Source organism: Prosopis cineraria, unplaced genomic scaffold (genome assembly GCF_029017545.1).
Source record: "Prosopis cineraria cultivar Desert tree isolate PC_DT_omini unplaced genomic scaffold, ASM2901754v1 PC4, whole genome shotgun sequence".
Classification (NCBI taxonomy): domain Eukaryota; kingdom Viridiplantae; phylum Streptophyta; class Magnoliopsida; order Fabales; family Fabaceae; genus Prosopis; species Prosopis cineraria.
Genome location: NW_026555335.1, coordinates 37,335,649 through 37,348,508, shown reverse-complemented (window position 1 = coordinate 37,348,508; position 12,860 = coordinate 37,335,649). Strand labels below are relative to the sequence as shown.

Genomic DNA, 12,860 nt, shown 5'->3' with positions numbered 1-12,860 from the left:
CGATTCACTCGAGACTGCGAGTGAGGCAAAGCATAAGAACAAATGAACTTCCGTGTTTGAAGAAATCCCAATCCTAAAGATGAGGTTTTTGTGTATCTTTAATACCAAACCCAGATGAAAGGGAAAGGTTTAAGCAGAAATTTGACACCAACAAGCAATACCCATGAATCCTTTCTTGTCAACTCTCTCAAGAAACAAACCACAACACCATCATAGGGATTTTATAATCAATCCAGTCTCCCTTTTTTCTTTCATGCATTTTATCAAACACTTGTTACCTCTCAGTCTTTGCAATCTCAAGATACTGATATTTTGAAACAGAAAAGAAATTGATGGAAATGGTGAAGACTGGGAACATAGGATTAGTGATGCTCACTCTGCTGTTGCTGAACTTGTCAGCTTCTTCAGCTTGGTTTGGGAATAAACACAAAAGTGTAAAGAATTCCGCTTTCCCAGGTGAAGCAACATCATCCTCATGGTCGTCGTCTTCATCATCGGTCCTAAATCGTGCGGGCTCCTCCGTTGTGTTTCAGGTTCACGGCAACGTTTATCCTGTTGGGTCGGTACCTCTTCTTTTCGTTTCTTTCTTCATCATCTTCTGGTCTACAAAACACTTATTGTTCAAAAACAGAGTCTCGTGGCTTATATATGATGCTCGTAATTTGATACTTGGAATGACATGTAATTTTTTTTTCATGTGCGTTCTCATCGTGTTGTTGTATTCTGTCTCCCATCATGATCCGGGCTTGTTAACTGCCAGGTTCTTTCTTGCTTATGCCATATGCTGATTAATGATTTCGCCCGTTCTTCATTAAAAGAACAAGCTAGCATCTTAGTGACACTCTAAATGCCTACTGCCTTTTAAGAGTAAGTAGTTTGAACCGTGATTGAACCAAGGTCAATATGGTTGGTTATAATTATTTCTTTAACTCAAAATGATGTCGTTTTGAGTTCAGCAAAGTAATATATATATATATATATATATATGTATACACAGTATCCATGATGTTCACACGTACAATATTCTTGACTAGGCCGGTCAAGAACTAGTTCACCAGTTCATAGGTCTTACTCGCCGACTCGGTTTGGATTTTAATGCCATGGCGGATGGTGGCCAAATAGAGGTCGTGACATAAATATAAGTTCTGAACAAGGCATACCTTTATTCTTCTTTTGTGGTTTATTCTTGTGAAGAAAGAAATAGGTAACGATGAGAGACTGAAAATGAAAACTTCCACTTCCTCCTGGGTGTCTTCATTCATCATGCAAGCTGGGAATCAATAAATCAAGGAATTAGTGATTACTATGTCACTGTTACTCTCTCCATTTGCAGGTTCTACAATGTTACTCTCACCATCGGCCAGCCACCGAGACCTTATTTTCTTGATCTTGACACAGGTAGTGACCTCACATGGCTTCAATGCGATGCCCCTTGCTCCCATTGCTCTGAGGTACTTATCTGTTATCACCAACGACATCAAAGAAGCTTCTCATCATGTCCCAGATGATGATTCTCTAAAATGTTGTGTTCTTTAATGTCACCGAATGAGAGTGAACAGCTCATCTTTGTTCGTTGTTTTTCAGACACCCCATCCGCTTTACCTTCCAAGCAATGACTTAGTGCCTTGTGATGATCCCCTATGTGCATCCTTGCATCAGAGTACTGACTACAACTGTGATTACCCAGATCAATGTCACTATGAAATTGAGTATGCAGATCAATATTCAACCCTTGGCGTACTCCTCAAGGATGTCTATCATCTCAACTTTACAAATGGAAAACAACTTAAAGTTCGAATGGGACTTGGGTTAGTAAGCTTACTTTTGCCTTAATGGCTTAATCTCTTTCATTTCCATGTTGTCTTGTTTTCTCTCTAGAAATTTAGGTTTTTAATTCTGTGACTAGTTTAAATCTAAATATTGATCAAGACTATAATTGTTCACAGAAGAAAAAATTATTCATGTTACAATAAAGCCTTGATAAGTCCTTGCTATGTCTAATTCATTCATGTTTCATTCTATGTAATCTCTAGTTCACCAGTTTTGCTAGCTTTTCTGTTTCAGATGTGGATATGATCAGGTTTTTCCTGCTTACTCTTACCACTCCGTTGATGGAGTACTTGGCCTTGGCAGAGGAAGAGCCAGCTTAATAACTCAGCTCAGTAGTCAGGGCTTGCTGCGGAATGTAGTTGGACACTGTTTAAGTACATACGGAGGAGGATATATGTTCTTTGGAGATGTTTCTGAATCTTCTCGAGTGACTTGGACTTCTATGTCTTCCATAGACTCGTAAGTAGGCATGCCACATGTTACATCTTCCTTGTCTACTTTCATGACACATGATCTTATATTCTAATCCCTGTGGATGTGTTTGTAATTTGTGTCAGTAAACATTACTCAGCAGGGCCAGCTGAACTCCTTTTTGGCGGGAAGGTGACCGGGGTTGGAAATCTTCTCGCGGTATTTGACACTGGAAGCTCTTACACTTACTTCAACTTCCATGCTTACCAAGCACTAGTCTCCTGGGTTAGTTTAAAACGTTTTTTTTTTCCCACTACACTCCTCAGTTAGATAGGCTTAAGCTTGAAGCAAATGAAATTATGCAGAACTCATCATGGCGAATCGAATTTGATGGGCGACTTAAAGATGATTTGTCTCTTTGATTGCAGTTAAAGAAGGAATTACATGGAAAACCCTTATCACAAGCACCTGATGACCAGACTGTACCTATCTGTTGGCATGGGAGAAGACCTTTCAGAAGCATAAATGAAGTCAGGAAATACTTCAAGCCTTTGGCTCTGAGTTTCACCACTGGTAGAAGGTCTAAAGCTGTATTTGAAATCCCTCCTGAAGCTTACTTGATAATATCAGTGAGTCCAGACATAACCAATATCTTCTAGGACATTCTTGTTTATATGACCTGAGTTATTTTTTAATGCTATATATAATTTATTCTTCCAGAACTTGGGAAATGTTTGCCTGGGCATACTAAACGGCGCTGAAGTAGGCATGGGAGATGTCAACCTGATTGGAGGTATGTTCATATCTTTTTTCTTCTTCTTTGCAGCTTTTGCTATATAATTCTGTAAGAACTTTCCATTATAAAGCCATCTTGTTTTTGCAGACATATCCATGCTAGACAAATTGATGGTATACGACAATGAGAAGCAGTTGATTGGATGGTCACATGCAAACTGTGACCGTATTCCAAAATCTAAACATTTCAGCATATGATCATATAATCGCTACTTTGTCCGCTCATAATAATCTTTGGTATATCATATCATCTAGATAGCAGAATTCTGCTGTCCATGGCAGAAGAACTGTATCATCTGCAATTTGTATATGTATGTTTGGTTATGAAGATAGAATTCTGTATAATTGTATAACAAGGTAAACATTGAAAAAACTCTCTGGGTATATCCTGATATGATGATTACTGTATATTCTTACGCTAGTTTGACTTACGGAGGATTTCTTGTAAGTAGGTGCAGCTTTTCAAAGTGTTTTTGAGCATTTATTTTGAAAGTTCCTCCTTTTGACATTGCTTCATGTTAATTCTGCCCATAACGTTTTCTGGTTCAAAGTAGAATCTTTTATTTTTTGGAAATGTCAAACTTGGACAGCTGAACAATTTGTCTTAATCATCAATCACTGTTTTGTAAAAATTGACAGCTAAGCGTTTTCATTCAATCGACGAATAAAGTTAGATGTTACAATTACAGTTATATGAAAAAATTCTGCCACAGTCCCCGAGGAACAAGAATGTCCTACAGAATCTTTCCATATTAGCAATATGGTCCTAACTTCAAGCTTTTCGATTGAATACCTTAATATTAGTTAACTGTGTAAAATATTGATAAAAACTCATCAAAGCATACAAGTCCATTATGAAGAGCTGTTCAGAATATTTACACAATCAACACGTGCTTAGTTCGTATCTAATTCTCTTTCGTAGAATGAATTGAATCGAGTGGGACCCATTCTTCTTCTGTGTTGTTCAAAATGGCTTCTGTAGAAACATGAACATGTCCTGCAATGGCGAGAGCTGGTTCATTTGGTACTGTACAGAGGAGGCAAAAGGATCTTCTCCCGAGAGGTTATTCATATTCATATTATTATAACCGTAATTCAATTCAAAATCAAACCCATCATCTTCTCCTAGCCCTAGCTCGTTCCACTTGGCCTCGCTCTGTACCTCCTTGTCGCACGTGACGTCCGGCGAAACCACGTGCTCCGAGCAGCTTGAATCCGTGTGCAACCTCGGCCCCGAGTCCGACGTGTCCATATAGAACTGGTCGTTTGTTAACGCCGACGGTGCCGCCGGTACCTGACCCTTGTTGTGGTCGTACGATTTGATTTCCGGCTTGGTCTCATGGTCATGGAACTCTGATAGCTTGCCCGCTTTCTGATCCGCCACATTGTATTTCTCGATCGTGCCTTTCTTGTTGTAAATTCGACATAAAACCCAATCATCAAGCTGCCATAATAACATCATAAAACCAAATAATTAATCTCAGTGCATAGATTTTCAAAAATAATCTCAGTTGCTAAAAAGTTGGCAATTAAGTCTATACCCTTAGGTTTTTCTTCTTGCCGGCGGATCTGTCAACATTAGCGAGGCGATATTCATGCATGATCCAATTCGTTTTGATGCCATTGGGGGCTTTACCCGCGTAGAATACGAGTGCCTTCTTTATTCCCAGTGCCTTCGGCTTACCAATCGGCTTGTCGGCTCCGGTCGCTTTCCAATACCCACTTCCAGCAGCCCGGTTCGGCCTCGAACCGTTAGGATATTTCCGGTCCCTCGGTGAAAAGAAGTACCATTCTTTCTCACCGTACAGTGCCATTTCTGCTCATATAATCAACAGATTTCCCAGTTCGATTAGTTAATATCAATAAAAAAAAGGTCTGTTTCTGGGTGAAATCTGATACAAACCGAGAGGAATCTTCCTAACTGAAAAGAGTTATAAAGAAATCGAAGTTTTTTCCAATTGAAAAGCTGCTCCGTTTTTGTGAAAAATCCAGAATCGCAGAGATTTAGTGAGAAAGAAAAGAAGAAGAAGAAGAAGAAGAAGAAATTGGGAGTTGAAAGAGGAGGGAGGTACCAGGAAGCTGCCATGGATCAAATTTGTAGAGATCGATCTCTTTGATAATGGGAACAGCAATGGAGTGAGAGGCACATTTGGTACACAGATAGTGATTCACCAGCTCCTCGTCCGTTGGGTGGAATCTGAATCCAGGTGGTAACTCCAATTCACCATTCATTCTTCTCGACTCTACGCTTAGCCTCTGTTCTGAACCAACTCTCTCTCTCTCTCTCTCTCTCTCGCTGTGCTGCTGCTGCTGCTGCTCTCCTTCTCGCTCGAATTCTACTGCGTCTTGAAACATAGGACTCACGGGTTAGCTGGTGTTTTATAGCCGAAATTCCAAAAAAATAAATAAATAAATAAATTTTTTTTTAAAAAAAGGGAGCTCAATTTGGCACGTGGGTTAGGGGAGGTGTATCTAGAAATACTAGTAAAAGTTGTGTGACGGTAGTGAAATGGCATGGCATGGGATGGGAGTAGGGCACGATGGGGTGGGGGTTATGTGTTTTAATGAAGGTTGACCGCAGCCACACGTGGCAGATGGTGAATGGGTGATAAACACGTGTGGGTGGTCCACATCCTGTCATCGCTTCCGTCATCCGCCCGATGTTTTTTCCAACATGTCGGCGGCTATATAGTGATTGCGCTGATGCCCATCGCCGATCTCTCTCTCTCTCTCTCTCTCTCTCTCTCTCTCTCTCTGAGTAGCGCCTACACGCCCCTGTGCTCCTCCGGGACCCCCAATCGTGTTGTGCCCGTGGAAAACGGTGGGAATGGCACCGCACTGGTCAGCCGAGTGCACGGGGCGTGCAATGCTTTGAGCTGCACATGATCTTAACTACATTTTTAATTCAATTATTATTTTGTATGCACACTGTACTGAGACAGCGTCAAGAGCAAAAGGGCGAATGTGTTACAAGTGCAACTTGTTTTAAGACAAAAAGAAAAATCAAGTTTAAAATATTAGTTTATTGGGTGAAAATTTCTCATTCTCTTCATAAATAATTATTTTCATAATATCTGCTTCATAATTCTTAACAAAAACACAATGTTATGAAGGCAAATTTAAAGGAACAGCACGTTTTAAAAAACTAGACTATTTGATAAGAAAATTTTTTAAATTTATAAATTCCATTTTACTTGTGAAGCTCTCCAGCTATATATCACTAATGACAGAATGCTAGCCTTTAAATTGTAAAGTATTTTTTATTAAAAAAATTATATATGACTAATGACGGAATGCTAGCCTTTAAATTGTAGAGTATTTTTTATTAAAAAAATATACTTTTCTTTTATCCGTTATGTTAGTTATATGCTCATGTTTAAACGTACATTCTATGACTATAAAATAGCCATTATTACTACAAACAGATAAAATATTCACAAAATAATTTGGTTGAGTTATTAATTAAAAAATTCGGTTCATGGACCACTCGTCAAGTTTTATAAATTTTTTTTATATAAAAAAATGATTTCATGAAATTTCTAAATACATTTACTTGTTATTATTGGTCTTTACAATTTTTATAAAAAGATGTCTTATAAAACGTAATAATCCTTCGTATTCTTTTGATCCTCTTCATAGTAAGTCATTTCTACTAACTTTATTAATATTAATACAAAAAGATATGAAAAATAAAAATTTACAAAATTTTAAATATATTTTTATATGATAAATTTAAAAAGTGATATTATGTTTCTTTTCTTTCTCATAAAAGTTTTAACTACTACCTAAAAGATTGCATTATGATTTATAAATAAAATTAAACATGACTTGATTTATAAATGGGATGGAAGAGGGCAGTTAATTATTGGCATGATAAATAGTAGGACTGGAGGCGCATGCTTCTGCTGTGTGGAAGACGAACGTAGCGCTGCCACGTGACCAAAATTAAGGACGCGATCATTTAACTTTGCATATTTGTGTTGTGTAATTATCAGTGATGACGAGGTCTATTTCTGATTAATTTTCTAAAACTCACATGCATTCCCGTCTAGCTAGATCTGACTTTGTTCATTGAATTCATGAGTTTCTTGCCTTGCAAGAAACTGACCGGAGAAGAGGAATAATCTACAACTTCCACGGACGTTCAATTGTGTACACTCATTCATAGTGTACACAGTCACGTGTGTTCATGTTCTGTTCATGACCTTTCATCTCTTCGGTCATGGATTATTACTCGAATAATCAACGGCAATATATATATATATATATATATATATATTTCCTCCTGATTTTGTTACAAGACATCTGACTATTTTACCGGTGTTAAAAAAATATGACAAAGTTAATTAATTTTAATTATTTGAAAATACAACAAACTTTTAAATTTACTTCTTTTCAAAAAAAAATCAAATTTGATGCATTATCTTATTTTTCACAATTAATGAGTTTAAATAGAGATAATCTTAAAAAAAATAATCAATATCTCAACAAGTTTCTTATATTGAGGATTAAAGAATTCTTCTAAAATACATCATATAATAGAAACCAAAAAAGTTTTTACTATTAAAAAAAAGGTTAATGTATATTTTTACCTTTAAAGTATTTTTTTAAGGAGCACCTAGTACCTAACATTTTTATTAGAGTAATTATACTCTTAAAGTTATTAAAACGGAGCATTTTTACCCTTTCCATTAAAATTTCAATATTAACTTCAAACGTTGACCATTAAAAAATTTGGCAAAAAGGATAAAAATATTCCGCTTTAATAAGTTTAAGGACAAAATTATTCCAACAAAAACATTAGAGTGTTAGGTGCTCGAGAAATACTTTGAGGCAAAAAAAACACCTTTATCCTAAAAAAATGTTTACAATTTAATGGCCAGGAAAAATAAAATAAAATGTATACATCTTAAACCATTTACTCTTGCTCGCATGATTGTCAAACTCTCGAGTTAACTCTTTAAATTTATTATTTTTATGTTTCTAACTATATGATCATGTTAATTCACTTATGAATTCAAATTAAATAAAACTCAGTTAAATTTATGAGTTAACTACCTGAAGTTATTGTTTTTCATGTTTCTAGTTTATATAATTATATCAATTTACTCATAAACTCAAACTAAATGTGTAGAACTTGCTTCATAGAAGTGACAGGGCACAATTCAAATAAAAATAAAACTTAAAAAAATTAATATTAATAAAGAATAAAATAGAAAAAATAAGTTTCTATATTTTAAAATTTTAATTTTGAGTAGATAGATTTAATTTCAATATTTATATTTAAAATAAATTCAAATAAAATTATAATTATATTTTATATTATAATTATTTAATTACATATTTTAAATGATTATTTATTAATAAAAGTAAACTCTTACGAGTTTACAATCCAACCTTAAGATTTGAATTTTTATCTTTATCATGAGTTTACTTAAATATATAAGTTTGACAGCTTTCCTTACACATCTTAACTATAGGACAAAGTTAACTAATTTCATGATTTTTAAGAAATAATAGGTAACATCTTTAAACTTGTAAAAAATATTTGGTTTTCCAATTTTGTCATTTACTAAAATTAATCACCAAAATCAAATGTGTCTATAAATTATAAGGGATTTAGATTCAATGAGTAATCTACACTCACTCACTCAATAAATGTTACAATTATAGTTATTGAATTTTATTAACATTTAAAAATTATTAAGCTACATATTTTAAAAAAAAAATCAAAACAACGCTTATTATCACATACAGTATTCTTTCTAAAAAAAATAAAATTTAATATTTTTTGAATATCATATGATAAAATTTCTCAATATCATTCAATTAAATTGAATGATTACTATTATACTATATAAAATATTTATTGAGTGAGTGGATTTGTATCACTCACTATATTAAATAAATGAATCATTTTATCTTTGTCATAAAACTTTATTTTATAATTAAAGTTGAAGGAGAACATAGTTATCTAACTGCACGTTTAAGCGTGGTTATAAACAAACAAACAATGTTGTAATGCCCAAGGCACGTGCAAATTAATATTAAATATACTCTTTTTATTTAAAAATATATGACATTTTTTAAAGAGTTATATGTTTAAAAATATAAGATATTTTTAAATCTTTTTAAGTGTAATTATTGTTTTTTTTCAAAAGTACCTATATTAATAATGACTTTATATTTATTGTAGGATGTTTAAGAGGAGTAAATATAAGAAGATAAGGTTGGTTTGAAAATACGTAACTACTTTATTAAGAATAAAATTTGATTAAAAATATTTTATATTTTTTAACTGAGAGAGTATAAATAATGTTGGATTTAGATATTGATTTGTTATTTGATAATGCAACAACAAGAGCAATCTAAAAGGTTATAATTGGTGGGATTATATTTGTTCCACCTCCATTATAAGACATTTTTTAAAATCTTTTTAAAACTTAGTCAAATGTTTACTATTTTTTAAAAATGCCCTTCATGTAATCAACCATTGATTTATTGAAGGATCATCTTTGACTCTATACACTATAAAACAAGCTGTCAATTTATTGAGAGGAATGAATACTTAGAGTTAGAGGTTGATGACTTTAATTAAATATAATTTATTAGAATGCTCTAATTTTCTTGAAAAAAAGATTATTAAATAAAAAATAAATTATGATAAAAAGATTCTATGTTATCCAATTAACACAAGTTAATAAAAAAGACACTTACTTTTTACGTAATTCCTGAATTACAATATATTTCCTTTTTCTTAAGTTATAAGAATTTTTTACATAAAAGTACACATGTAAATAAAACTCAATAAATACAATTCATGACTCTATTTTATCAAAATAAAAATTTAAAATTTAAAAAATTGCTTTTCATTTGATACGTTTTTAAAATAATATTAAATAAAAAGGATATAATAAAAAGGCTAATATTGAAAAGACATTATTAATAAAAATTTATTTTTGTCAATGTCTTTTATATTTCAAGACGTTAAATCTTCTTATAAAGTATCTTATAATTTAAGCAAAAATATAATATTAATAATTACTTCATGATTTAAAAAAAGTTAGGTGAAATTTTAATTTATTAAAAAATTAGATCTATTCAATTATATTCTCACTTAATAATAAAAATTAAATTTTTAATGAAAAATTTTTCAAATAAAATATATGAAATATGGTATAATTATAAAATAATAATTATAAAAATTACATGAGGGTAGTAAGATTTGACAACTTACAATGTAGACCCAAGCAAGGAGTACAGCACAAACATAGTCAAAAAACATGTGATCGTCCTTTAGTTAATGAAAGTCCATGGATCAATCGTTGGAAACAAGTTGCCTGTGATTTGCCTTTTGACCCAATTGGTCAGGCTATTTGATTTTGTGAAATCCAATAAAGTTAAAAAATTATTATAAAATGATATAAGTATGTCCAGAATAAAAATTATTAAGAATGAATTATAAATTTTTTAATTAAATTATATATTTTAATGCGTTACGTAGTTAATATATATTTCAAAATTACACACTCTTTTTATATTTATTTCTACATATTTTTATTAAAAAAATTTCTTAATTATACCCCTGTTAAAGATATTTTTTAAAAAAATTATTGATTGCACTTTAAAATTCAAATTAAAAAATCTTGCTACATTTTTTTTAAAATTTTATCATCAAAAAAATGTTTCATATTTTTTAACAGAGGGAGTAAGATAATAAGTATATAAAAATACTCCCTCTAATCCTATTTAATTTGCAAGGCATTGCTTAAGTGGTAATTAAAAAATTATTATATTTTTATAGCATAATTCTTATTTAATGTTGGTTTATTTTTTTTTTTCCAAATTTACACTGTAGGAGTTTAAATAAGGGAAAAATTAGAAACTTATTTATTTTTTTGACAAAATTGCTAAATTTTAAACCTCTTCTTAATTCCTGTAATGATACTGGAATTTACAGAGTGAGGGAGTGCAAGTGAATTGTATAGTGTAAAATTATGTTCATGTATACAATATTTAATAATAATAAATAATGATGATGATGATTTATAGTTAAGTTGATATATGAGTAGCCAGACGTTGACATAATGTGAAAGTTGAAAACCAAAAGCAATGCAATGTGGGGAGTTGGTGGCCTACGTGGATGTGAATGTTAGTCCAACATAAGGAAGTTGCCTCGACGTTGCCTCACCTGGAATTTTATCCGCCCAGGAAACTTAGAGTTTTTAATGATATATTTCCTATTTTTAATACAAGGTAAAGTTAAATAAGTGCTATTAAAAAGTGATCAAGTTCCTATTTTTAATGATTTATATATAGAACATAATTTATCTTACCAATGTTTAAAGTAAGGTAAAAGGATAAATTTATAACAAAAATTTAATGGCATATATATATATATATATAAAAGTTAGGAACAGAAAAAAATATATTTTCTCTTTATCTTACGAATGAGATTGGAGGGAGTGTGAAGTTATGAACGAATTTCGAAATCATGATATAGTAAATGATGAATTTGAATAATCAATGCACGTTTAAAGAAAAATTTTTCAAAAACATAATAATATAAATTTTAGATGTGAATTAGAGGACCGTTGATTAGATTGATGTGTTGTTGTTTTCAAAGTGTTTGGTGTCGTTGTTGGGACAACTTGGGAAGGCATGCCCCCATATTTTTAAAGCTGCTTTGACTTTCTCTTTTTTTCCTTTGGTGTCCAGTGGATTGCGGCCACACATGTCATTTCCATTGATTTCAAAGCCAAATTCCATGATAGTGGCCCCAAGTTTGAGTATAATACCATCACATTTTAGTTTTAAATTAAATCGCTTCTTTTCATCTTCAAAATTTTTGTTTTGTCCTATTATCAACCAATATACCTAATAAAATATTAAAATTACTTAATAGGTGTTGCTGTTAAAGTTCACCATCATACTAACAAAAATTAATTTAATTAGTAAGAGTTTGAGATATATTTAATAAAAACACAAAGATATTTCACACAAAATATATGCCATGCGTTATCAAATTCATATAATACCCTTCTTTCTTTTATATTCTCTTTATTTAAAAATATAAATATTTTTAATTAAATCTCATCTCTTAATAAATTTATTTTTAAATAATTTTATCTTTCTATATTTACTTCTATTAAATATCCTACAATAAATATAAAATCATTATCAGTAGAGGTACATTTGAAAGAAAAATGATTATATTTTAAAAAATTTAAAAATATTAAATTCATAAAAAATGTCTTACGAAGGGAATATTAATTATATTTTGCTTTTTTTCAATTTATTTACAGAGCAAGCGATTTTACTACTTGGGCATGAAGTGGAACTACAGCATTACTTGGGCATGAAGCATACTATGGAGCTACTGTTCCCACAAGTTGGCAGGTAAAGCGGCCGCCGTTTTGTCTATTGTTGGTAGCTAGAATATTCTATTCTATTCTATTCTATTATTTATTTATTTATTTATTTGTGGATATTTTTAATGAAAGTGAAAGGAAATATGATGAAGAAAAGGGAGTGAAGATGTAGCAACAGGTCCAAGTGAAATGAATTTATTTAATTTGGTTAGTAAATTGTTACCTTCTTCGAACCTTCCTCCCTTCCTCTTCCAAGCTGCCGTTTTGACTCCCTGTCACTCTTCCATCTCACATCACATCAACTCTTTTTTCTTGTCCTGTTGATTTATGTATATCTTTTCAAGTCAGATCGTGATGCATTTTTCCATAGGTGTTTTATGAATTTAAACTTGAAAATTTGCACTTGAACAGTTATAACCCTTTTTATTCACATTGGCACTTGATAGCTGTGTG

The 12,860-nt window shown here is 31.8% G+C and overlaps 2 protein-coding genes across 2 annotated transcripts; one reads left to right on the top strand and one right to left on the bottom strand.

Annotated features, from left to right (window-relative positions):
* On the top strand, window positions 1–3,539 carry LOC129309147 (aspartic proteinase Asp1-like). The gene is made up of 8 exons (XM_054950546.1): window positions 1–559; window positions 1,334–1,451; window positions 1,585–1,808; window positions 2,065–2,289; window positions 2,388–2,526; window positions 2,670–2,870; window positions 2,962–3,034; window positions 3,125–3,539. Exons 1-8 carry the CDS (start codon window positions 333–335, stop codon window positions 3,232–3,234), a joined length of 1,317 nt encoding a protein of 438 aa, XP_054806521.1. The 5' UTR covers window positions 1–332; the 3' UTR covers window positions 3,235–3,539.
* A 118-nt stretch (window positions 3,540–3,657) lies between these two features.
* On the bottom strand, window positions 3,658–5,370 carry LOC129309148 (NAC domain-containing protein 2-like). The gene is made up of 3 exons (XM_054950548.1): window positions 5,109–5,370; window positions 4,578–4,852; window positions 3,658–4,480 (listed from the first exon to the last, which is right to left on the bottom strand). Exons 1-3 carry the CDS (start codon window positions 5,266–5,268, stop codon window positions 4,001–4,003), a joined length of 915 nt encoding a protein of 304 aa, XP_054806523.1. The 5' UTR covers window positions 5,269–5,370; the 3' UTR covers window positions 3,658–4,000.
* Between the last annotated feature and the right edge of the window lie 7,490 nt (window positions 5,371–12,860).